Source organism: Carassius gibelio, chromosome A20 (genome assembly GCF_023724105.1).
Source record: "Carassius gibelio isolate Cgi1373 ecotype wild population from Czech Republic chromosome A20, carGib1.2-hapl.c, whole genome shotgun sequence".
Lineage (NCBI taxonomy): Eukaryota > Metazoa > Chordata > Actinopteri > Cypriniformes > Cyprinidae > Carassius > Carassius gibelio.
Window position 1 is genome coordinate 10,808,148 of NC_068390.1, and position 24,998 is coordinate 10,833,145.

At 37.3% G+C, this 24,998-nt stretch overlaps 1 protein-coding gene across 4 annotated transcripts in view; it reads left to right on the forward strand.

Annotated features, from left to right (window-relative positions):
* Nucleotides 1-24,998, forward strand: part of suco (SUN domain containing ossification factor) — a 44,083-nt gene that overhangs the window by 2,760 nt on the left and 16,325 nt on the right. For 2 of the 4 annotated variants that reach the window (XM_052534610.1, XM_052534609.1), the window contains exons 2-9: nt 18,253-18,361; nt 19,448-19,573; nt 20,174-20,556; nt 21,089-21,199; nt 21,536-21,686; nt 23,569-23,674; nt 24,239-24,366; nt 24,527-24,594. In XM_052534610.1, coding sequence (XP_052390570.1) covers nt 18,253-18,361; nt 19,448-19,573; nt 20,174-20,556; nt 21,089-21,199; nt 21,536-21,686; nt 23,569-23,674; nt 24,239-24,366; nt 24,527-24,594 — 1,182 coding nt within the window. The remainder of the gene's footprint in view (nt 1-18,252; nt 18,362-19,447; nt 19,574-20,173; nt 20,557-21,088; nt 21,200-21,535; nt 21,687-23,568; nt 23,675-24,238; nt 24,367-24,526; nt 24,595-24,998) is intronic. The other 2 variants (XM_052534612.1, XM_052534613.1) reach the window with 1 other exon arrangement.

Below are 24,998 nucleotides of genomic sequence, written 5' to 3' on the forward strand. Positions count from 1 at the left end.
CTCACCGGCTCGGAGCTATTCTGGCCTTGAATTCTTTGTGAGACATAAACGACTCTCCTCTTCCACAGAACTATTATGAATGCTTTTTGAAAATGAACTTCAACTTAACATGGTGTCTTTAAACACACTTGAAATTTGCATTGCAAAAACTGAAGATGTCTTGTTCAATACTAGTCGTGACCAATCCCCAGAGACGTTTTTTTTAGTTTTTGACAACTAAACAGGTGTGAAATAAAGCCTTTTTTTCACACTGTGATTTAAAATAGTTCAGATAATGTTTAGTTGTTAACCTCATCAGCTAAAACAAGCCTAAACTAAGCATTTAAGGAAGTGTTCTTGGGTTATTGTGATTGTGCAATAACATCACATCTCTCTTATGCAGTTCGTCTGGATAAAAACAAACCATTCTTGGCCCTTTTGTGGCCACCGTAGTATGGCTATAAGGGGAGGGGCCCCATCTTCCCTATATGACGGAGTACACCGTGCACACACACACACACACACACACACAAACAAAACATTATAACCTTGTGCTGGCTTTCTGAGTTTGCATTGTTTTTAGAATAGTGAACTGATCATTCAACTGCTGTCTAAAACATAAGAATGTCAGCATGTTGAATGTTACCCTCTGCTCTGTAAGGAACCTTTGTGTTCATTATTCTCTGCGTGTAACTGTGGGTTGACATTTCAACAGTCATGTGTTGACTGTAATAGAGAGCTGCAGTCATGACATGTTTTTGTAGGCTAAGTTTGCCTCCGCCTGCTTCTCCTTCACAAAAAAACCATCAGAATTAGGGTTAGACAGTTAGGACCGTTTGATGGCCCCGGGGCCAGTGTGAAAGAAGGTCGGGACAGTTGACGGATCAGTCACTGGACCAGTCGGACCACTGCTGCGTCATCACAAAAGCTTATCATTTATATACATTTTTAAACCTTGTTAATTAAAGCTGCAGTAGGTAACCTTTGTAAAAAAATATATTTTTTAAATATTTGTTAAACCTGTCATTATGTCCTGATAGTAGAATATGAGACAGAAAAAATCAAGCTCCTCTGGCTCCTCCCAGTGGTCCTATTGCCATTTGCAGAAACTCCATCGCTCCCGGTAAAAAACAACCAATCAGAGCTGCCAAGACGGACCGTAACTTTGTTTGTGTTCAAAATGTAGAAAAATGTATATAATAAGCGAGTACACCATGAAATCCATTTTCCAAACCGTGTTTTTAGCTTGTCCTGAATCACTAGGGTGCACCTATAATAAGTGTTTATATTCGGACTATTTTAAATTGCTTCGGGGGTACCGCGGCGGAGTAACCCAGTACCTTTGTGATTCTTCATAGACATAAACAGAGAGAAGTAGTTCCGGCTACGATGTTCTTCCACAAGATGCAAGCAGTTCTGTTTATTAACCGCTAGAGCGTCAAAAGTTACCAACCGCAGCTTTAAAACATCTAAGTGACTTTAATGCATTCAACCGCAAGAAGACATGAATATTAACTCCATTCAGTGTGCAAATATAAAGCCACATCTCAGGCAAGACATGAGCCCCAAATTGTGTTTCTTTTCGTCTCTTTATGCATCAGGTTGTGTAGAGAAAGGAAACCGCTTTACACTGAGAAAAGTCTAGGTGTTTGGTGTTAATCTTACTCTTCTTATCACAGACTGTGCGATGATGTCACTCATTTAAACCTTCAAACCGTTTCTCATTGTTGCAGCTGGATCTGTGTGACACATATAGCAGCATGAGGCTGATAATGATTTAGAGATAATACTTTCAGACTGAGCCCTGAGTAGTAAGCAATGACGTTATATAATCGAGTATTAGATAAGAAGGATTGAATTAGGAAGGCAGCTGGTCTCCCAGCCCCTGTGCTTTGTTTGCTGGTCTGCAATGGTACGGTGTCTGCTATTGTATGAAGCAGTAGCTTTATTGATTAATGCTAATAACATTGTATCATCATAGAGAAGAAGAGGATGTGAAATCACTGATACGTGCATATCAAATGTTTGTGTTAAATATATATGGATTGAAATAAAAATGTAAAATTAAATGAGTCTGGCTTGTTTTACATCTAACCGGTTCCTATATTGTACCCTGAAGACAGAACCTGTTCTCACGAGAACCACAGCACTGCATGTCGTATTTAGTTTACCAGTTTGTTGTCAGTTTTCAGGTCATGTGACTGTTTCATAATTTTACAGATTTAAATAAGTCAGTGACCGCATAATCCTTGAGTGAGCCTTGGTTTTGGCATGATGTAGCTTGTGTACAATATTCAGAACTTAAGGCATTAAATAAAGCAGCTTGTTTGCTTTCACTCTTCCACATGAACGGTAAATCTAAAACTTTAATGAAGATATTTGGTCTTTTTTACTACTAATTGCATGGATTACTTCGTATTTGTACACAAAAAATTCAACCTAATTCACAACACATTCGTATGCCCATGAAATCATTTTAACCTCAATCTAATGTTAATGAATTTGGAGTGTCTCAAACGAGTGAACGTGTGCTACATTACCATGCAAGGGTTTTCCACACAACCTTTCCTTTACAGACTGTTGTTACTCTTACATAGCAAACATATGACGCACTTTTGTCTGAGAGACGCACAGCAAGATCCACGAGCAATGCCAAGTATGCCATCTTCAAACCAGTTCAAACACAATAAACCATTTTCATACAGGCACAGATTAAAGGGGACACTTGTTGTAACCCAAAGGTCGCAGCTATTTGGTACCGGCAGGGATTGTTGGCGAGGGGAGTGAATGTTCATCAGTCTCTTTCACCTTCAGTATCACGACTGCGGTGAGACCTGTGAGCAAGGCATCGAACCCCCAAGTGTTACCCAGGCGCCTCAGCACATGGCTGCCCACTGCTCCGGGAGTGTGTGTGTTCAATGCTGCTCTTGGATAGGTTAAATGGAGAGCACAAATTTTGAGTATGAGACCCCATACATGTCACATCACTTTTACAGGCATCTCATTAGCCAGCCTTGAATACGCAGCTTTTCTTTTTACCCATCTTTCACTGTATATAACGAAATGCATTTAAAATGAAATCTCCTATTCAATTTAATCTTAACATAATTATGAGGCCACCCAGAGAAGGCTATGTGATTTTTGCACGTGTGGTTTCTGTTGTTCCTTTATTTTTTTGGTAAATTTAGAATACGTTTTTAGTTTGAAAGTTGTCTGTGAATCATGATTTGTTTTTGTATAAATCTAAGTTTGTATGCAGATTTCATGCATACTTTATAAATGAGACCCATTTTAACACCATGATGCTAGGGTGTTGTGGTGGTTGTCCAGGGTGTTCTGTGTGATGCATCAGATCAAGCCTAAAGATTATTTTGTTGTCTAGATATGTCTTGGCCCTTCTTCAGTCTAGGTCTGTATACTAATTCACTACTGTAAGGTTGTTTTGGAGCGCTTGGTTGATTTTGCACTACAAGGGGCCTCATTTCCTCTTACACAGACAACCGAGCAGTCATGCACATGCATATAAATACACGCCTCACTGAAAGCAAGTTAAAAAGCCATTTGTGCTGCCTCTTACATAAGTCCATCCCATGAGGGCTGTAACGGTGTTCTTGTCTTTGGGCCGTAGTTGTCATATAAGCCTAACTGTTTTTAGCATGTGGATGGGTAAGAAATATCCGTGTGCTGACAGCCTGATTCAGCGAGAGAAAGGATGACTCTGAACATACCTCGGGCTGATAGAGTGGGGGTTGGTGGTTACGTGAGGAATGCAAAGGCCAAAGAGCCCATCCGGTGTCAAGAGGCTTTTTCTTCAGATAAAAGGTTCTCCATTTGGATTTGGATTTCTTGTTTTCATTCAAGAAGGCCCCGCTTTATCTTGCTCATCTGGTATTTTTACTGGAACGTTTTCTGATTCCTCAGAATTTCTCAGTCCCACACTTTCAAGAGAAGAGTGCGGTGTCACAACATATGTGAAGCACATGTGACGTGAAATAGCAGTCAACAGTCAAATATTCTGAGGAACTCTTCCTGACACCAGCTTCCTTGTAGATTCTTGTGTTGCAGTGTTATAATGTAATTTGTTTTTACCCCTTTTTATGCATATAGGCTATTTATTGCATAGTTTACATGGCTACATTCACTATATTTGTTTTAATAGCTTTTAGTATGAACATTTAGTATGACATATATACACTTTATGGTCAGAACATGACAAAAGCTTCACATCGAGTTCTTTTCCAGTCATTTCTCCTCAACAAAATAAATGTCAATATTGAAAAATAAATTTCTTCGTATCTGCATGAGTGATATTGTTTCAAACCATGAAATAGGCTTGCATTCCTGACTTAGATGAAGTGTTTCTTCCGCACAATTTGCTGTGCAGGCTGCAATATTAACAATATTATGTATTTTTGTCTCTTAGAAATGCACATTTGACAGTAGCTTGAGTTGACCGTAGTTTTAGCTCGAGTTAGGAAGTAGATGTACATTAATGTTCATTATCAAAAACCGTAACATCTGTAATAATTGTAACAACCTCATTTTTATATGATGAAATTTAGCTTTTCTGAGTTTTATTTAAAATAACCAATGGTCTTCCATAGAAATATACATTTAGATCATGATAACCACAGTTAAAACCACACAAATAGCATCTCATTAAAAATGGTAAAAATGTAACGTAATGGTTTTGTGTAACGTTATTTATATGAAAAATACATTTAGTATAAATACACAAATACTGTAGCTCAATCACAAAAATACTGTAATTATATTCAATTACTCCTTTTGATACATGTCTATGTTAATAATATAAAAAAGTGCTTGAATATCCCTAATTTCTGTGACAATACCATGGTGCATTTACTGTTACTATAGTAAATACCTTAGTATTCAGTTTCATCTGGCTTTAAACTATAGTCCAAATCACCAGCTCAGTTGTGTTCTTCGCTGAAATCAAGCGCTTCAGACTGTGGTATATATTTACTTAACATTCCTAAGTAAAACATCCCTGTTTGCTGTTATGAACATGCCATTTTACCTCATGGTGTCACACACACTTATTTCCCTCTGATTCTCACTTCCTTGTCTTGCTGCCCACACCATGGGGTCTGTTTTTTTTTTTTTCAAACTATGAGTTGCCTTTTCTTTAAAGTTCTGAATATCTGATCCAGTGAATTAACACAATCTGTAATATTTGTATCTTTTGGACTAGCTCATTAATATTAACAAATATTTTTGTATTGTTACACAGTGGGCCAAGAAGACACCGTGTTGTGTGAAATGTGGATAATTGAATACAGATTTTAGTGACCCATTGGTGAAAAATGTCAGGGCAGATGCTCTTTATTAGAATAAAGGAAATTAAACCTGAATCAAATTAATGTGCTTGAAATCTTTGGCTCAAGAGGCAGAGAATGAAAATTGGGTTATGTTTAAATAAACTGCGTTTTCATGGATGTGGACAAACACATTTTGCTGGCACTCAGACTGGCTCTCTATTATTTTGCCTTCACTCATTTGGTTTGTCTTTTCCAGAGCCAGATAGGTCCATTATTGTAGCTTCTCTCTCTGTCTTTGTATCTCTGTCTTTCTGTCCCTATCCTGTCAAGCGTAGGGGAATGTCTGAACTCGTCGCTTGGGAAACAACCGGATGAGTGGACTGAGCCAGACTCCGAATAAAAAAAACTGCACCTGCTCTGTAATTAAATGATAGGAAGAGAGAACAGAACAGGGTATGTTTGGAAAGCAGAAGCAATGAAACAAAAGTTTCAGTTTAGTTTTCTAAATTCGAGAGAACTTTGTGGGATGCTTTATATTTGCACGATTATGAAATCTAAGAAATCATTAAGTGATTATGAAAGCTGTTTGCATAGCTTTACTGCTGATCACAGAACCGTGTTTCACTGAAAGATACGCATGACAATTACAGCTTCTGCCTAATCGCCATTTATCGTCTTTGCAATTTAATTTGGATTAATCTTGCAGCCCTAGATTAGTTAACAAGCAAATGGCTGGTTAAAAAACTATGTGCTTCCTCAGTGACAAATACAAAACAATCACATTTCTTCTTGCGTACTGCTCTTTGTAAAAGTGTGTGATGATACACTTTTACTATACAGTACAGTATATATGTACATGTAATAAACAATAGTAAGTGTAATTATGTATGTTAAAGTCTGGTCATTTTTAAATGCATTAAAACCTGCTTGTCTGACAAACATGGATGCACTTTTCTTTTTTGTGATACCATGTAAAATAATTTATTTGGCTGTTTTATGCAATTGTTAATTGAAGTGTGCATTTGGGACGGGCCATATGGCCGGATCTCAAAGTCACATTTCTATGGTCTATGCCTATAGTTAGTCTTATGTCAACATGTTGAGCTGTGGACGGTGTTGTTTCCTCTAACAGAGTTGTGAAACCGATCAGATCCTGTGTGTCTGCTGATTAAGGATGTGGTAGGACCGAAATGGGTATTTGATATTTGGGAGAAAGAAGGACAATGGTTAAATGACACTGGTGATTGTCTTCTGTTTAATGTCGAAGTAGATTGTGAATGTTTGATTTTTTTAATTTTTTTTAATTTTTTTAAATAAGCAAATAAGGGAGAGAATAACTCTTCACCTAAATGCTTAAAGGCATTTGGGTCAGGTTTCTTTGTTGTTTTCATGCCATTGTTGATGGGCTTATCCTGAATCCCATTTGGAAATGGGATTGAGATACTGTGCTCTTGCTTCTGTCTCACCATAATTCTGGCATCATCTGTGGATTCATCTTGGATGAAAACCTAGATACTTTGCAATAAAGCACAGAAACCCTGCCCAACCCTGGCCTGATTCTGCTGTGCTGACTCTGCTTCCCTGAGCTTTGCCTGTTGAAGAAGTCAGGCGTTTAATTTCAATCAATGGCTTTAACATGAGCTGAGCTACTAAAATCATCTTTTATAACCTCATCTCATCACGTTAGCCTAAGGATTTTTGAGTTGGACTAAGCAGGTGTTTTGGTTTGTAAAGCAGGCCTGATCTGATCCAGATCTCCTTGTGTATTATTTGTGCCATGTGAGTGGAAGACATGATGCTGCAGTGACTGTATGATGAGATGCAGTGCTAGTGTTTTTATATGGGCTTGAATAGGCCTGTGCTCTGTGACGTGTCTGCTGGCACGGTCAGGTTGCATTAGCTGCATGAATGCCTGCAACATATGATTCACTCCAGTTTCTAAAAGCTTTGGCCTTCTTTCACTGAGTATGCTTCTCGGTTTAATGAATGGCAGCCTCAGGCTCCCACAGTCCTTTGCACTCTCTCACGACAGTCCGCAGGTGGTCATTATATGAGACTAATAACGTCCCTGTATTTAGGGATGAGTACGTCTGGCTATATTCTGTTTTCAATGTGACTTCTCTATGGACAGAAACACATCATATGGTTATAGTCTGATAATTACAGCCATTTTTCAGTGTTGGAAGATATTATATATTTAGTTCTCCATGTGCATCATTTTGCACATTCAAATTAAAGCATTAAAAGCAGTGGGTTGCGACCCTTTTTAATTCCATTGTTACAAAAATATTCAAAGTGCCCATGACTTTTCCAGTTGTTAATAATGGAAAAATATGTTAAAATATTTTTTACACACACTCATTTCTTATTTCTACTCAATAAAATATACTAGATATTTACATAGTTAGAAAAATTAATACGCAAATTCAAATGTATTAAATGCCCATGAAGTGATAAGATTTGTATTTATTTCAATTTTAACTTTTTATTATTAACTTTTTTTTTTAGGTCAAACTTCTTCCTAGAGATCAAACATTTGATTAGTTGTTTTTTAATTTAATTGTTTTAAAAATATGATCTTAATATCGACCATTTATTGTTTAGCACTCATATCACCCAGTATTTAAATAACTGTTAATGTCTAGTCCTCATCTGTTAACCAGTTCAGCTATAATAGATGAAACCCCTTACACTGATTCTAGCACATACATCAAAAAGTCATGCATAGGCCTCCATTGCCTCTTTGGGAATTTAACAGGAGCAAATGTCACATAAGCACCTGTGGATTGAAAGCCTGACTCATGATTTCATTACATTCAACTTCATTCTATGAAGATGTTGAGTGAGAAGTGGAGAGATTATGACGCATGGGATTTAATTCTCAGTGACTTTCAGTTAGGGGTGTGAATGTTCACTGGTTTCATGATTCAATTTTATTACAATTACAACTATCATATCAACAATATGATTCAGTTCAATGTCATGATGCATCATATCTGCACGTAGCTACATTTTCATATAAATTTTATATAAAATGTATTTGTGCATTTTTATTAAATTATATAAGCAGGCTAATTAAAAAAAAAAATTACAATTAATAATAAATTAAAACCATTATTACTAAATATATAGCTTTAAAACATACAAGCCAATACAAAGTAATAAAGTGTGGAAAGGCAATTGCTTGTAATAAACACAAAGTACTTTCAGTATCTAAGAGTGCTTTCCCCTTAACTGTCACTCACATTTTTGAACATAGACTTTACAGTGCACGATCCAAACGTAAATTTTTATAATTCATGAATGAAAAAATGTTTGTAACATGATATTGATTTACCATTTAGGGCTGCAGCCAACGATTATTTTGATAATCAATCAATCTGTCGATTATTTTTACGATTAATTGGTTTATGTACTTTTTATGTAATATTTTAGTTTTGCCCATTTTTTCCCCCCAAGTAAATTATTGATAAAGGGTCTTTATCATTCAACATAGACTTTTGCTATTTCATGCATACTGAGTTTTTTACACTGTTAAAGAGTTGGATTCCCATGCTAAACATGGACAAAGTTTCAGAAATTAATTTGTACGTTTGAAGGAGTATTTTTGTTCCAAAAATACTCCTTCCGGTTTGTCACAAGTTTCGGAAAGTTTTTTTCGAGTATGGCTCTGTGTGACGTTAGATGGAGCGGAATTTCCTTATATGGGTCCTAAGGACACTTCTGCTTGAAGAGGGCGCGTTCCCGTAGAGCAGAGCACTTAGAGGCTGAGCACAGGTATTCACTGATCAGAACGAGAGCGTCGCAAAATGTCACAGAAGTGTGTTTTTGGTTGCCAGGGCAAGACAACCCTGCACAGATTACCAAAAAAAAAAACAGCATTAAGGGACCAGTGGATGGAGTTTATTTTTACAGAGCATCAACGGAGTTGTGCAAGTGTTTTTGTTTGTTCCCTGCATTTCGAAGATGCTTGTTTTACAAACAAGGCCCAGTTTGACGCCGGATTTGCACATCGTTTATTTCTTAAGGATAATGCAGTCCCAACGAAAAAGGGTCACGATCGTGTGTTTGAACCGCAGGTGGTGAGTAAAACTGCTTCAAATATCTCTAAGATTAACAGGATATTGAGTGAAAATGAGCATTTCACCCCCCCTTTAAGGTAAAATCCATCAGAAGGTTGTCCAGAAAAAAAAAATGGACACACACAAAAAAAACCTGCTGTGTGAAAAAGAGCAGTGAAAAAAGTGCATTTCAAATACATTGAAACATTTACCTCTCTCATGCAGTCATAATTAGGCTGTCCAATATTTTGTGCGGAGGTAAAGTGTGGTTTGCAGGACATAGAGGTGCGCGATCACTTGCATTTGTTTCAGTGGATTTGCCATCATTTTTACTCATAAGAGTAATACATCATTCGTAACTGATTTATCTGTAACTTTTAACTTTTATTTGTGTGCACTCACAATATCAACAAAATGTTGTGCTTTTATAAAATAAAGAAAACAAACACGATGCGCTTTCTACCATCTCCTCTTGAACAGGAGCGCTTTCAAATATGAACCAAAATTCAGCGAATACATGCCTCACAGACATTATAAATATATCTATAGAAAGCTTTAAATGACTACTTAATGATATAAACAAATCAAAAACAATTTTTTTTTATTATAATCATAATCCGACTTCTCTCTAAAGGCGCGTCTGAGGAGATGGCGAGTCAGAATTAGCAACTTTATCCTTCCAGCACTAACTCAGAAAACGCAATTTATTAGTAAATAATTCTAATATTTCCTTATTTCCCCCTCACACATTCATGGTAATTACTTTTGCCAGTGCTTTGCGCCAAGCTTTAGCCTATTGCGTGCATTGGATTGCAGAACTGTTCATCTGCGCTGATGACACATTGATATGTTATATCAATTTGGATCAACATAGGCTACATTTGTGAATGCACATTTTCTGCAATGTCACGCGTCAAGTCACGTTTCTTTGCGTCCGTACAGACTGCAACTTAAAATCACAACCTCATTGTGCTGTTACTCCTTTCCAGCAGAGTTTCACAAAATTGGTCAGCTCCTGACAGCATCAGGTTTTATTAATGGTGATTTATAATTTATTTATTTATTTCAATCAATGTAATCGATTAGATATCATCTTATTTAGGCTATAATATGCTATCATTAATCTGCTTGGTTTGTATTGGTGACATAATATGTAAATTATATACGTGTGGCCCGTGAGGCTTGCACTTGGACCATAATGCGGCCCAGTGGGGTAAAAAAAGGTTGAGAACTACTGTCATAGACAGTGGCAGAGTTTTGACTTTGAAATGTGCAGAGATCATGTTTGTTCAACAAAGTCAAAGCATTTTGGAATATCTATTTGTGGTGGTCAGTGTTGATATTTTGGTGGGGTGCCACGAATAAATCCCCATATGGGAAACACTTGTCTGTCAGTATGTGAGTTTTGTGCATCTAATACATACAGCATTCCAAACAGCATAAATGAAATCACATCTAAAGTAAAACACTGAAATAATGGCAGGTCAAAACACACACAGGTTCACAGTGCATATCCTGTGCAGTGAAGCCCGCCGCGATTGTCTCTAGTGCACACAAGTGCCAAAAAAACGAGCTTAGAATCGATTCTGAAATGTTCTGAATTGTTGAAGGGAGAATTGCGTTGCATCAGTCAGTCAATATTTTCTCCCACCTCTACTTTCAATGACTTCATTTCCAGCCCTGTCAGCTCGAAGGCTCAGGCATCTTCCGCTCTGGTGTTTGCTCTGTGGCAGAATGCTTTCGTCTAGCCACAGCATTGGCCTACTTTTTGGGAGAGCTCTGGCTGCATGCCCCGCCAGCCTATTCTTCTGTTCCTCCCCTGTCCACGTCTCTCTGTGCACATCTGAATCTGTTGAATCTCTATTTTCCCTAGCCTCAATTCATTTATTATTTATCATTTCACCATTTACCATCATTCAGACCATCCCCCCTGCTTTCAAGAGACTGTTCATATGGTTTAAAGTGATTTAGCTTTAGGTTACTATTGTTGTCCTGCTGGCACTTCCTGCCTGAGATTATTAATCTCTGCGTTCTGGATTTAGGACTATGTGTTTGTGTATTTTATATTGCAGGACACAATGCAATTGCATTTGTATTCACATTTAGTGTCTAGTCGCCATGTTTTGACTTTGTGAATCAGATGCTGTTTAGGCTTTTTGCTTTTATTTATTTTTTTCTTTTTAACATGCCAGATGCTCCGTTCCTGTGCCACATAGGCAAGTCAAAGGCCACTTTATGAATCCAAAACAAACTGATATGGATTTCTTTTCCTCATCAAACATTTGCCTATTTAAAATGCAGTCATTTTATATACCGTTTGAAACACATTGCTGCATTAAGAATAACCTTTGAAACTCATGTGGTGATGTGATCAGATGAGGTCACCGGTCATAAATTGGTCAAATAGCCATGTTTGATATGTGGAAACAATACACATTGGCATCATATAGGTTATTCGTAAACATATTATTTTACACACACACACACACATAGAGAGAGATTTATCTGTATCGGTCAATATTGTATATTTAATATTGCAAGCTAATTTCCTCTATTTTTAGATAAAACACTCACTTAAAATATTTTAAACACTAATAATTGAAAAACAATTTATAATAATTGTTAGCAAATCTCAAATCATTTTTTACATACTGCACAGTATTGCAAAATTGTAATTTTTAATTTTTTAAAAAAATTGTGTTTTTTTTTTGGTATAGAATTTCTATATTAGTCATCTGTTGGGTATCAGCACATGAAAATAATTGTCTTATTGGTATCATCTTAAATCTAATATGTGTGCATCCTTAATCTGTTCCTTTTTTAAATTGTATCAATTGTAATATCATTTTGGAGGTATTCAGATGGGGGTTAAGTTGGTTTGCTGGACTGTGACACCAGATGATGATTTAAAACTTTTTTATTTTTACTTTAAAAACACTTTTGGATTCTACATCTCACTTAAAAACAAATATTCACTTATTTAACCAGACCAAAATCACGAGATGTGCCTAGAGGACTTCCCTCATTGCCTAATTTTAGACACATTCAAAAGCGTTTGGCCTGGAGCCATGATGGTATAAAGAAAGCCCTGTTCACATGGAAGCCACAGTTTACAGCAGCGTCCATTCACAGCCACTCCCTCATGGAGAACTGTGACAAATGCCTGACAGCATGTAGAACGTTTATTAAAAAACTCACTTGTGAGTTTTCAATGATTTTCAATGATGTCTGCCCTTGTGCATGTAGGATCATGTAGATCCCTTCAACTGTTTCTTCACTTCATGCGTCATTGTGAGTCTAGGTACAGCGACACGCCTCTGAATAGCCAAAATATTTTCCCATTTTCACATATTAGATACTTTATTAATTATGATACATATATATTTATATTCCTAATATGAAGGAAGGGCCTATGAATCAGTAGTTTAGGTCACGATTCAGTTCAGTTCTTGGTTCAAGCATAAATTTAGGTGCTTCAATGCCAGTATGTTTCTGTTTGATAACCTTTCCTAACAAGAACTTATGTATGGGACAAATACTTTTCCTTCTTACTTAATTTGCCTAATTGTACGTTTTATCACCATGTTATGTATGCACACTTTTATCTTTGGTAAACAGTGGCTGTATAAATAATGTGCCACTTCCATCAACCATGAGAAGCAGCCACAGTATTTGCATGAACATTCATCAGTAATTATTTATATACAGTTTGCAAGTCCAGGTGTTTCTCTCGTATTTGCATTAGTCAGTTTTGACTATAGTATAAATTCTGTCTCTCTCTCTCTCTCTCTTTTTCTTTTCATAAAATAAAGCTAAGATTACATTGAAAGTGTTAATGACATTCCCTGGTAGATGATTTGAAGCTCAATGGCAGTGATGTTTAGGATTGTTGTATAGTTGTTGCTCCTGGTCTGCTCTGGAATGAAGGGCTAAAGCTAACAGGAAATGTTTGGGGATTTTGCCGGGCGCCTGGCTTTCCTAAACTTACTCATCCAGACAGGCTGAGAGAATAAGCACCACCACGAATTGCGTTGCTTCAAATGGTGCATCAGCAACTTGATTTCCATTATTGGTTGTGAAGTGTCCCGTCACACATTTTCTATCCTGGTGCATACTTTCTGTCTTTACCTGCACTGCGATTTCGCAGCATCCCTCACTTGTTTGAACAGGCCTTCCTGTAGACCGGAGATGGACCACGATGACTGCTGGGTAGTGATATTCTGAATTGTTTTGCATCTTGTTGAGTTTTTTTACTACAATTTGGCTTCTTTCTTGGCATGGTGGAACATGCTGTAAAGTGAGGTGATCGGGACCAGTCCTCTTGCAAGGCTACGACCTTGATACACTGATGGTTACCCACTGACACTGTTATGTGAATATGTAGCTGATTCCTGATTCCTAATTTTTGATTAGCAACCATTTTTGACTTCAGGAGTTCCAGATGACTATCTGAGGAGGGTGTGGAATGATCTTTTGGTTCAACAAAAGAAAAATGTGTTTGTACTTGAACTAGTTGGGTATCTTTTCCTGTATCTTTTCCTAAGGGTGAAAATGAAATGTATTTCATGCACATGTGATATTTGTTTGGTGAAGTAAAACTTAAGCAACAAGTCAGCCAACAAAATGGTTGATTTGTCAATGACTCTTCTGTTAGGACAAAAACTAATCGTATATTTAAAAGGGGTACACTTCTGTTCAGAAGTTTAAAGCCAATAAGAGTATTATTATTATTATTATTATTATTATTATTATTATTATTATTATTATTACTATTATTATTAATTTATTAATTTGTTTATTTTTTTCTGAAGGTTGCACCAAGACTGCTATTATTTGATAAAATATGTAAATATTTTTTTTCACATTAACATAACTATTTTCTGTTTCAATTGTATTTTTCATGTGATGGCATAGGTGAATTTTCAGCATCGTTACTCCAGTTTTCAGTGTCACGTAATCTTTCAAAGATCATTCTACTAGGCTGATTTGCTGCTCATGAAATGTTACATATAATATTAATGTCAAAACATGGATTTTTGTTTTAGGATTTTTTGATGAATTTATCTGGTTTCCTAGTTCTGCCTTTTGTCATCAACTCATATGTGTCTGCTCGATCCCTGCTGCTGTGCTTCCCTGTAAGTGCTCTCATAAATAAAAGCTAAATGTGAGCTGATTTTCTCCCACTGAGTTCCCATAAGCCTCCTGTCCAACGGAAGAGCAACAGTAGCTCTGATATGCTTGCGGGCCACACGGCCTCCTTGTGTCTGGCCGCTTCCCAACAGCGGTCCGGGAATATCTAAAAATGGACATTTATTTCCCCCCATAGCTGCTCTGCTCTGCTCTTTGTTTGTGGTCATTTAACACACTCCGCATCACTTGAGACTTGGAGCGCGGTTATGTAACATCACAAAGGGGCAGTATTTGAAACTGAAGAGGGCAAAAATCCAACCTGCGATTCGTTTGAGCTGCTACTTTGTTCGAGTTCAATGATCCTTTTTGGGAAGAGAATATAAACACATTTTTTTCCCCTCTCTTTTTTACGGTAAGGGTTTGACCCATTTTCTCGTGATGACGTCTGATGGTTTTGCTGCGGTGTAGTAAAAAGACATTTGGCTACTAGGACTGGATTCATAATTGCCAGCATAAAGTATGTGTCAATATCTTCTCCACACAGTCCCACAGTGAGTCTTGTTTGATATGGAGGAATGTAAGTTTTAAATGTTAGCAGGCTTGATCTCATTCATCTGTGGAGGGTTATATTTGACACCGATCCATCCTGATGAATCACTCTTTGACCTACATTTGAGTTTTTGTGTACTGCCTCCTGCTCCACCTCTCTCAGTGATCCTCATTCAGTGCTGACTTTTACATGAAGCCAAAAATGATTTCCATCATTAAAATCTGTTGGTGTGTGCCAATGAATGTAGATCATTACATATGTGGAAAGAATCGTGGTGAGACACAATAAGCACTGGACGTTGTATGTGAAACATTGGCTACTGGAAATAACAGCAGCTGATGATGACATGCTTCGTGTCATCTACAGATCAGCTGGAATGGACATTTGCATTTCATTTGTGCTTTTTCTAAGCTGTACTACAAATATAGTGCTTTTGACCACTAATCTGTTCTGCTTCTCACATAATTAATAATAAATTAAAGGTCGATTAATAATGACTGAATCAATTATTTAATTATATTACTAATTGAGATGTCCCGAGCCAATTATTATTTGGAACATCCTGAGTTACCGACCTAAATCTTTAATTATTTGGTCATTAGCACAAAGATATGATCTCAAGACGGATCAGCCGGTCTTGTTTATTGTACTGACACATTGATTATCACACATTAATCAGGGGTACTCATCTGCTGCTCGAAATAAAACACTCCTTCACATGAGAACCTTTTTTCATTTCCAGCAGTCTTTTGTGTGGACTCAACCAACCATAAACCAGAGTTCACTAACGGTATTTTCTGATTCTTTAATTCTGCAAAATTTTAAGACTAAACTTCCGGCATGTGGGAAAGTTGCAGCATGTTTCAGAGTAATAAAAAGTAATAAAGTAAAACGGTGAAGCATATTGGCTGATAATTAGAAAAATGCAAAATAACGCCCAACATATTTACCTTTTACCCACAAAATAATTTGGTTTGTTACATTTAATAAAGCTCAAATATTGCTTTGACAATGCAGTAAGTATTAATACAGTCATTCCAAAAAAAAGAAATATTTTTGAAAATGATAATTCCAGTGTAAACGTGCATTCTTCTGTCTAGATTTATTTAGCTGTCCTCACTAAGCTGCTGTCATAGACAACTAGTTTGCCTGTGTATGTGATGTCCATTACATTATTGTTGTGTCATTTGACCCACAGGCATATTTACACTGTTGCTCAATAACTCACTACTGACACCTATATGGGTGCTATATCTTTGTGGGTTTGTGTGTGTTCAAGGTTTGACCCATTAATAATCAACCCATTCGTTACAGCGTATAGAATCAGAGGGGTGTAAAGACTTTTGTTTCTCTCTGCTGTCTTACAAACATCATTTTACAATTTCATTTATGCTATTTTTGCCTATTGTAAACGGTCCCATTATGTCTTCCAGTGGGTGTGTCTTGACCATACATGCGTTCCTGAAGTAAACACCTAATTACAAGGCCTGATAATGAGGAGTAGAGTCCCATCAGAGGTGGATAATGTTCCACATTGATTTAGGGTTTGACCCATACAGGTCGAGGTGCTGACAGTGTGCTAACATTAGCCCGCATGTGTACAGGTTCACCTGACTCCTAAATCTAGCCAAGGTGACGCTCTCAGGTTACTCTGTTACCATCTGAAACGAGAGTGCGTACAATGACAAGCTCCAGCTGTTGTTCATTCTCTAACAAATCATCTGACTGCTTTCTTGGGAGGTAAAATCATGGCAAAAATCTTGTACTATGCATCTGCCCTCCAGTGTAGATCTGAGCTGGTTAAATTAGACTGGCAGGATTAGGAGGAGATGACTATAGAGTATACGATTCATTGATCAGTTTGGTGCAGTGTGTCATGTTTTTGGTGCTGAACAGACAGTGTTGCAAGGTGGGATACATTTAACTAAATCCAGCTGAAAGCTAAAAAGCAAATAGAAATGCTAGGGCCATGTAAATTAAAAAAAAAAAAATGTTATAAACTATTACAATTTTAACAAGAGTCCTGTGCAGTCTTTTATTTCACCCAAATTACGTTCCGGTATAAATTTTTCTAGTTTGTGTATTATGATTTAATACAAATGTATCGTTAAATGGTGGCAAATTAATTAATAAAATGTCAATAATTGTAAAAAAAAAAAAAAAAAAAACGAAAAAGTTTCCTACGGAGGTGTACTGTATAAATGAAAACATAAGATCTTTTGATTGTGTGATGTTCCTAATGTTTTTTTAAATTGTATTACTTTTATTATTATTATTGTAAGAATACATAGTATTACATTTCTGTCAATTTCTTAGTTAATCTAAAGTTTTTTATTTTGGTGGTTTGAATTTTTGTCAAATTCTGTGACATTTCATGTTATAAAATAGAATGTTGTGTTTTCCACATCACAGAAATCATAGTTCTTTATGTGTCTTTACAATTGTGTTTCACCACGTAAAAACTGTGTAATGATTAACTGTCCGTTTCATTCATACAGTTAATTTCTCAACCCAGTGAAGAGTGAAGCAATAGTTAGCCGAGCAAAAATGTGTTCACTGGAGTAGAACTAAACTAGAATTGAATTCTTGAGTCCTGTTCCTCACATGTATCTGGGTAAAAAAATGAGATCAGAATGAAAGACCGAGCACATGCTTTGACACATTGAGTCTTTGAATCCTGCTCCGGGTTTTCCATTTCCTCTTCCTTCTCTTCACTATTTCCTTATGGTCCAAAAAATACAATTAATAAGTTCTGAATCATAATTGCTATTATAATTGTTATTGGTGATGTATTTTTATTAAAGTTGTTAGACAGTCCGCACACTAAAACCTTATCATTGAAATCAGTGTTTCAAGATTACAATTGTTTGTCATGCTTCCTCATCTGCAATACTGACACTTCTTTACAAAGCAACCAATTCATTCACTGTGTGGACCCTAAACCAGTCAAATTCATTAGAGAACCCACCAAATATTCTGAAAATATGTGGTTTTGCACATCACTAATCTGATTTAATCTATTTAAAACAAAAAAAAAGGCATAATCTTGCATCAAAGCCTTGCAAGTTTCCCTCTGTGGTGGAGGATGTATGTGAGTGCAATGTCATCATGAGCTCTTACCACCTCAAAAGAGTTTAAGAGTTTTTATTTCACATGGTAGAGATACATTGCTCTTATATTTGGTGCATGTAGCTCACAAACAAATCCTTTCTGTGTTTGGGAATCTTATGTTTGTCTCTGTGTGTTGCAGGCACTCTTGTCATCATGTTTATTGTTCAGAAGAGATCTCCTCTGGCCCAGGACTCCCTGCACAGGATGACAGCCGTTACGCAACGCAGGAACCAGGGGCCGGCGAAAATGTAACGAAAAACAATGACTCGAAACAGTTACCAACTAAACGCCTCAAACTGTCTGTTATTAGGTCAATGAGAGTGTCAAGTCTGCTGTATTGTCAATTCTTCCACATGTACAGTAAATACATACAGATAATTGAAATTGGGTTACAACAGTAACAGTAGAGCCTAAAAATACAGATAAAATCTAAAAATAACATACAACTATACAAATAAGGGCATGTATAAAAAGAAAATAATAAAAATAAGTTAAAGAAGCGCAAGGCACATTGCAGATAGAGTGCAAACCAGTGAGGTGAACAAATAAGATAAAGATTGTAGAGCAAAAATAAATAAAAATAACTTACTCTGTCTGATTGAAGTGACAAAGGGCTTAACACCATTGGGATTTAACTTTGTTTTATGAAATGGGAATCATATTCATTTGACCTTTTAGAGAAGAGCGTTTGTTTGGCTGTGGTGTAGGTTTGAATAGCCCCTGGAGTTGTGCAATAGTTCCTCATTCAGGGTGCAGACTGTTGTTGACATTGTCTCTGAACAAGCTAATCTGTAAAGGTTCTTACAGACCGGGGCTCCAACAAAGACCCCACCTCCCCTTGTGTACCCTATAGATTTAAGGCTGTATAGGGGTGTGGATTTTACAGGTTGTCCAGAATTTCTAAATGAGTTACTGAGGCAATCGAATGCTCAGCTAAAGCACAAATCTGTAAACTTTCACCTTTTGCACTTCAGCACATTTTTTCCCCCATTCCGGTAATCACTAAAGTGTTTTCTCTATGCTCCTGCCAAATATGAACGCTAGCTGTTTGCCCTTGCTCTTTCACCCTCATAGAAACAAAGCCAGTTCTGTCAGCTTACCTGTTTTAGAAAGAATAGTTCACCCAAAATGAAAACTCACTCATCACTCCTGTCACTTACTCCACCTCATGTCAGTCCAAACCCCTCCGAGGAGCCCAAACAGATTTTCAGCACAATGATCATGTTGCTCTCAAGGAAACAACAAAAGTACATGTGACCAGGGGCTGCCTCGTAACCCTTTCTTGCTCTTTATTAGAAGTTTTATTCATAAGTAATATTGTTTTTATCTTTAAGGTCGAAGAGGAAAGAGCAACTCACACTCAGTCATCATATGACGTGGGCCTGGAAACAGAGAGAGCTGCGCTAAAGGAAACATCATTGCCCTCACAAGACGCCCCGCTCGAAGAGAAACACAAACAGGTGCCAGTGCAGTCCACCCTTCATATCTGTTTTCTTCTATTACAATGTCTCAATCCTGGATGTGACTCGGGGCATAGGTCACACACCAGCTTATATTTGTTTCAGTTATATTTGCTTCCTTTGACTTTAAACCCTTTGCATTAAAAGCAAAGCCTTTGGTTTGTTATGAACAACATCAACTCGGGAGACTGACTCATTCGCAGTGCTTCATGGGAGTAGGTGGGCACTAAAGAGCTCCTTTGAGTGCAATCTGCATTACGCAATTCTCGGATTATTTTTTTTTAATGCATAATCATGGATAATGTAATTTTTCTACCATGAACAGTTCAAAAATAAGTTGAAATGATACAGGCTGATGGCTTCAATAATTAGTTTAAATGTTGATTAACTCACAGTGGGTTTGTCTTTAACTGCTTATTAGTTAAAAATCAACTCCCTTGTGGAGAAAATGAATAGGATTTACTGATCGCTATCAGACTCTTATCGCTGTGATCTTCCAGCTCATGGCTGCAACCAAAGCATAGTCGAGATTTTTTTAAATTAACAAATCCTTCTTTTGTGTAATTGTTAATCTCTTCCTTTGTGTTTCTGTCATTGTAGACTGTACATTTGGAAGAAGTGTTGGAGGAGCAGCAGCTTCAGCTTGAGTCTCCTCTCCCTGTGCTAGAAGAACAACAACAACAACAGCAGCAGGAGCAACCAGAACCCCAGAGCACCCAACAATCAGACCAACAACAATCGGCTCAGCCACCAACATCTACACAGCCCCAAACAGCACCGCCACTCTCCCAGCCCCAGCCAGACCCTGAAACTCCACAGCCCACTGCCACAGAGGACCAGGCTGCCCCTGCCTCTGCCGCTTTAACCCCTCCACAGACTGACCCGCACAGAGAAGACCCCTCTGCACCTCCTGCTGAACTCCAGAAGAGCCCAGAAGAGTCAGCGTCACCTACCTCAGTCGCCTCCTCCGACAGCTCCTCCAGGTGAGTTGCAAGCACAGCCGTTTGGGAAAGGATAGTGGTTGAATCTTTGTCATTCATTTCATATTATTTGTTTTCATTTTTTTCATTTGAATTTCATTTTTTGAAATTTGAGTCATTGTGATCCATTTCTGCATCCAAACTTTTAAACCGAATCAGTCAAGCATATTACAGTCATCACTTCATGGACTTCCTATCGCACCTACTTGGGACAGTGTTTTTTTTTTTTTTTTTTTTTTTTTTTACTGCATCACAGTGGATCTCACCTTCTTTACTAGTCCACTATGACTTGACTTGGAGCATTTACTAATCTTCCATTTCAACAAGGACCAAAAATCTATATCGCTCTGTGATTGGCTAGATAGGCCTTTAAAATGTAATAAAGCAGTACTACAGGAACACCCTGGACAAATGTTCAGTCCATACCTGGAGCCAGATTTCTTTCTCTCATCCTTTCTATCCACTAGTATTCTTCTCCCATTCCTCTCTATTTTTCCTTTCTCTTGGTAAACACCATTTGATTTCTTTCCTTCAGTGGACTAGACGTTGCGCGTCCTGATGCCCCTGTAGAGAACTCTAGTGCCAGTCAGTGTGAGGTGGGCTCTGTGCCCTCCTTCAGCCAGTCCCTTGGCATCACGCTCCCAAGGTGAGTACAGAGCAACAGGTAAACGGCAGGTTACATTCCGGTACTCGCGTTACATCAGGTGACTTGGTAACCAATGGTTAACCAAGTAGCGGAGCTGCTTCAGGCACATCAAGCCACGTCTTCTGGCCATGCTCTTTCTTTTTTTCATTTCTCATTTCATCATTTCATTTTGGCAATTTGGTTTACCATTTAATTTTCTTTCCTAATGCCATGATACACCATTTTAATGCTTGTTTTGCCTGATACTTTATTTATTTTAGTTTTTATGTGTAGCAATCTGCTAAGGTCTCTTTCTATCCCCACCCTCTCTCTCCTCTGTTTTCTGGCTCTTATTAGTGTTGTGGAGGAAAATGCGGAGAAGCAAGCAGAGAACCAGTCTGCCACATTGGGAGAACCGAGTACAGAGACCAGCGTTGACCCGAGTGAGCTGGACCTCACAGAGCTGGGGCAGAAAGCCAGTATCCCTCCACCTTCAAAAAGCCAACAGGTACACACACTATTTACCAGACTAATCTAACATGACAAATTCATTCTAACAGCTAGAGATAAAGCAGATACTCACAAGAGGATCTGCATTAACTAAACCCCATTAAACATCCTAAAATCTCTTTAATGGCATAATGCTTTTAGAAAATTAAGGCAAATGGTCAATAAACAGTTAAAGGTATTAATAATCATCAAAACAAGCAAATTATCCATTAATATACTACTGTTAGTTTGATGCTGGGCAACTTTGGTATGGTAAAAATATAATTTGATCTTGCAGGTGTCTATAGAACACTATATGTGCCGAAAAATAGAATTAAGAAATCAAACATATAAATTATTCAGTAGTTTAAAAAGTAATTAATTAAATCACTTCAAATTGAAAAATAAATAGATGAATATATAATATGCAATCTTAACATATTAGATATTAACTACCGTGGAAAGGTTTTGAGTCAATAAGATTTTTTTTTATGCTCACCAAGATTGCACGATAATAGTACAGTAATTTAATATAGTTTTATATATTTTAAAGTGTAGTTTATTGTTGTGATGACATACTAGTATGTAGCGGTTTAATGCAATCTTTGCTAAATAAAGATTTTAAAGAGGAAATTACCTTTCAAAAAAAGAAATAAACTTACTTTGATCCCAAACTAAGTATTAATATCTTGTCAAATATATTTTTTACTCCATAATGGCTTCGCAGATCATCCATTCAGAGTTATCCTTTTTATAATGACATATAATTGGGTAGATTTCAGGAATGGAGCTAATAGGTATGATGTCTGTATTTTAAAACCATTTTAAGCTCTGATACATTCTTCTAGTTTTGTTTTTCCTAGTTTACACCACCTAAATGAACGTAACATGATGACAATAATCGCTGCGCACCCCATAGTGTTCCTTCCCTACCTTTTCCTCGCATTATGCAGAGAGTGAAAGGGTATGTATTGTGTTACCAGTGAGGCTCTCCACACCCCGCTGTTAGAGATCTGCAGAGCTAAAACATCCCCTCCTCTCTCCTAATGCTGCTCTAACACATACACCCTAAATGGAGAAGATGGAAGAGAAAGCATAAGAGTGGAGGAGCGGAAGAAAATAGGATTAGGCTGAGAGAGTGGGACTGAGCACATCAGCATGTTAGTTTTCCACAGGACAGCCTTGTAAATGTTTAATCAACCAAATGCTCACTCAGCGCTGCTGTTTAGGCACTAACAGACACACAGAGAGGGATGGAGATAAGGGAGACAAGGAACAGGGAAAGTGATGGGGAGAGAGAAGGAAGACCACCCTTTTGCTTGTAATTTATAATGTAAAAGTGTATAATACCATATAGACCTTGCATGTAATGTGTCTGTGTAGTTACGTTATAATGAATTTATGTTTCTGAAAGAAGTCTCTAAGGTTTATCAAAGCTGAAAAAATACAGTTTTTAATACAATATTGTGAAATATTATTACAATTTAAAGCAACTTTTGTATATTTATTTTAGATTTTAAAATGAAATGTATTCCTTTCATACGTATCCAAATTTTCAGCATCAGTACTCCAGTTTTCAGTGTCACGAGGTCCTTCAGAAATCATTCTGATATGCTGCTCTTTTCTTATCATCAATATTGAAAGCAGTTTTGCTGTTAAATATTTTGTATAAGATTAATTTTTTTTCCCAGATTCAAGCAGTTTGTATTTATATTGTATTATATTATTAGAATTTAAATCATATTACAAAATATTTGATGCTTCATACGCGGTTAAGTTGATAATGGGGCCAATACCGATTTCACATTTGCCGTAGCTGCCCAGCATAATGCTTCTGAAATAGAAAACATGTAATTTCCAAAATGGATCTTTTTTTTTTTTCTTTTTTTTTTTTTTTTCAGATGATGGACAACGAGGGAGCGACAGACCCTCCTGTGCCCAGTAAAGAGGACATTCCCACTTTTGATGAGTGGAAGAAGAAAGTGATGGAAGTAGAGGAGAAGAAAAGTAAGAGACAGCATTGGGTCACGTGCACCCTCACAGAGCTGCGTGCTCATCAGTGAATCATCACATGCCCGACTGCCCCTGTAGTGCTTCTGCATCACTACACACACTCACACACACGCACTTCCTTTAGGACACACTTCTGCTGGATTTCACAAGCTGTCCCTTTCTTTTAATCTCTTTCTATCGTGAATTTCTGCCCCCCCCCCCCCCCTTGCTGCTTCTTCCTTTTAATAATTCTTATTTATTTTTTTGCTTGCTCACATTTGTCTGTTCAGTGGCGAGCACAGTGATTGTTGCGTAACCCAGTATGCACACTCCACACATGCACACACTCCAACATTTTGCCATTCATGAGGGTTATCTGTTACAGATAGTGAATACATGCATGCTGTGTGCATACATGACAAATAGGTCTCTCTTTTGTTTTCAGTGCTGTAGTTGACAGGTAAATATACCCACCTGCACTTTGCATGACATACTTATACTTGCATACTAGGCCAACTTGATCCATGGTCTAAAACATTTGACAGATGACCTATATGTAAGCTATTTTGTTGGTTTCAGGTCTGTCTATGCACACTTCATCAAATGGCAGCCCTCATCCAGTCAAAAAGGTCCAAAAGAATTTCAAGAATAACTACGCTTCTGTCGAGTGCGGGGCCAAAATCCTCTCGGCCAACAATGAAGCCAAGGTAAGAGCATATGGGGCAGATGAGGATGGATATTCACTGCGGACATAAATAGGAAAATAAATGAATCATTTGATATTGTTCCTGCATCTGGAATGTTACTGATTAGTTTGAGATCAGCAATTGTTTGATGTGTATTTGTCTGTGTGTGTTGTGTTTTCAGAGCACGTCTGCCATCCTGATGGAGAACATGGATCTGTACATGCTGAACCCCTGCAGTACCAAGATCTGGTGAGTCACTGCAGATAACCAGAGAAACCGACTGCAGCAGTTGCCCAACGGACAATGAAATGCATTTTTCACTGTCTATTTTCCTGTTTGTGTAAATGATAGTGGACAAGAAGTACTATTAGCATGTTGAGATGTCCTGTTGTGTGAGATGCTAAATCTATTTTAAACAGCATTAATTGTGTTTTATTCATGATCGTGATTTGTGCTTCTCAATTAAGCATAATTGTCTGTGATAAGGGCACACTGGTTGTTTACCCCATGTTTTATTTTTTTTGGCACTTAGACAACCTCCGTGCTAAAATACTAAATGTTTTTTTTATTGTTTTCCTAGAGAAAAACAACAACAATTTGGAATTCTTTTAATTGAACTCTTTTAGCTCTTTTTGGAGAAGCTTTTTAAGGTT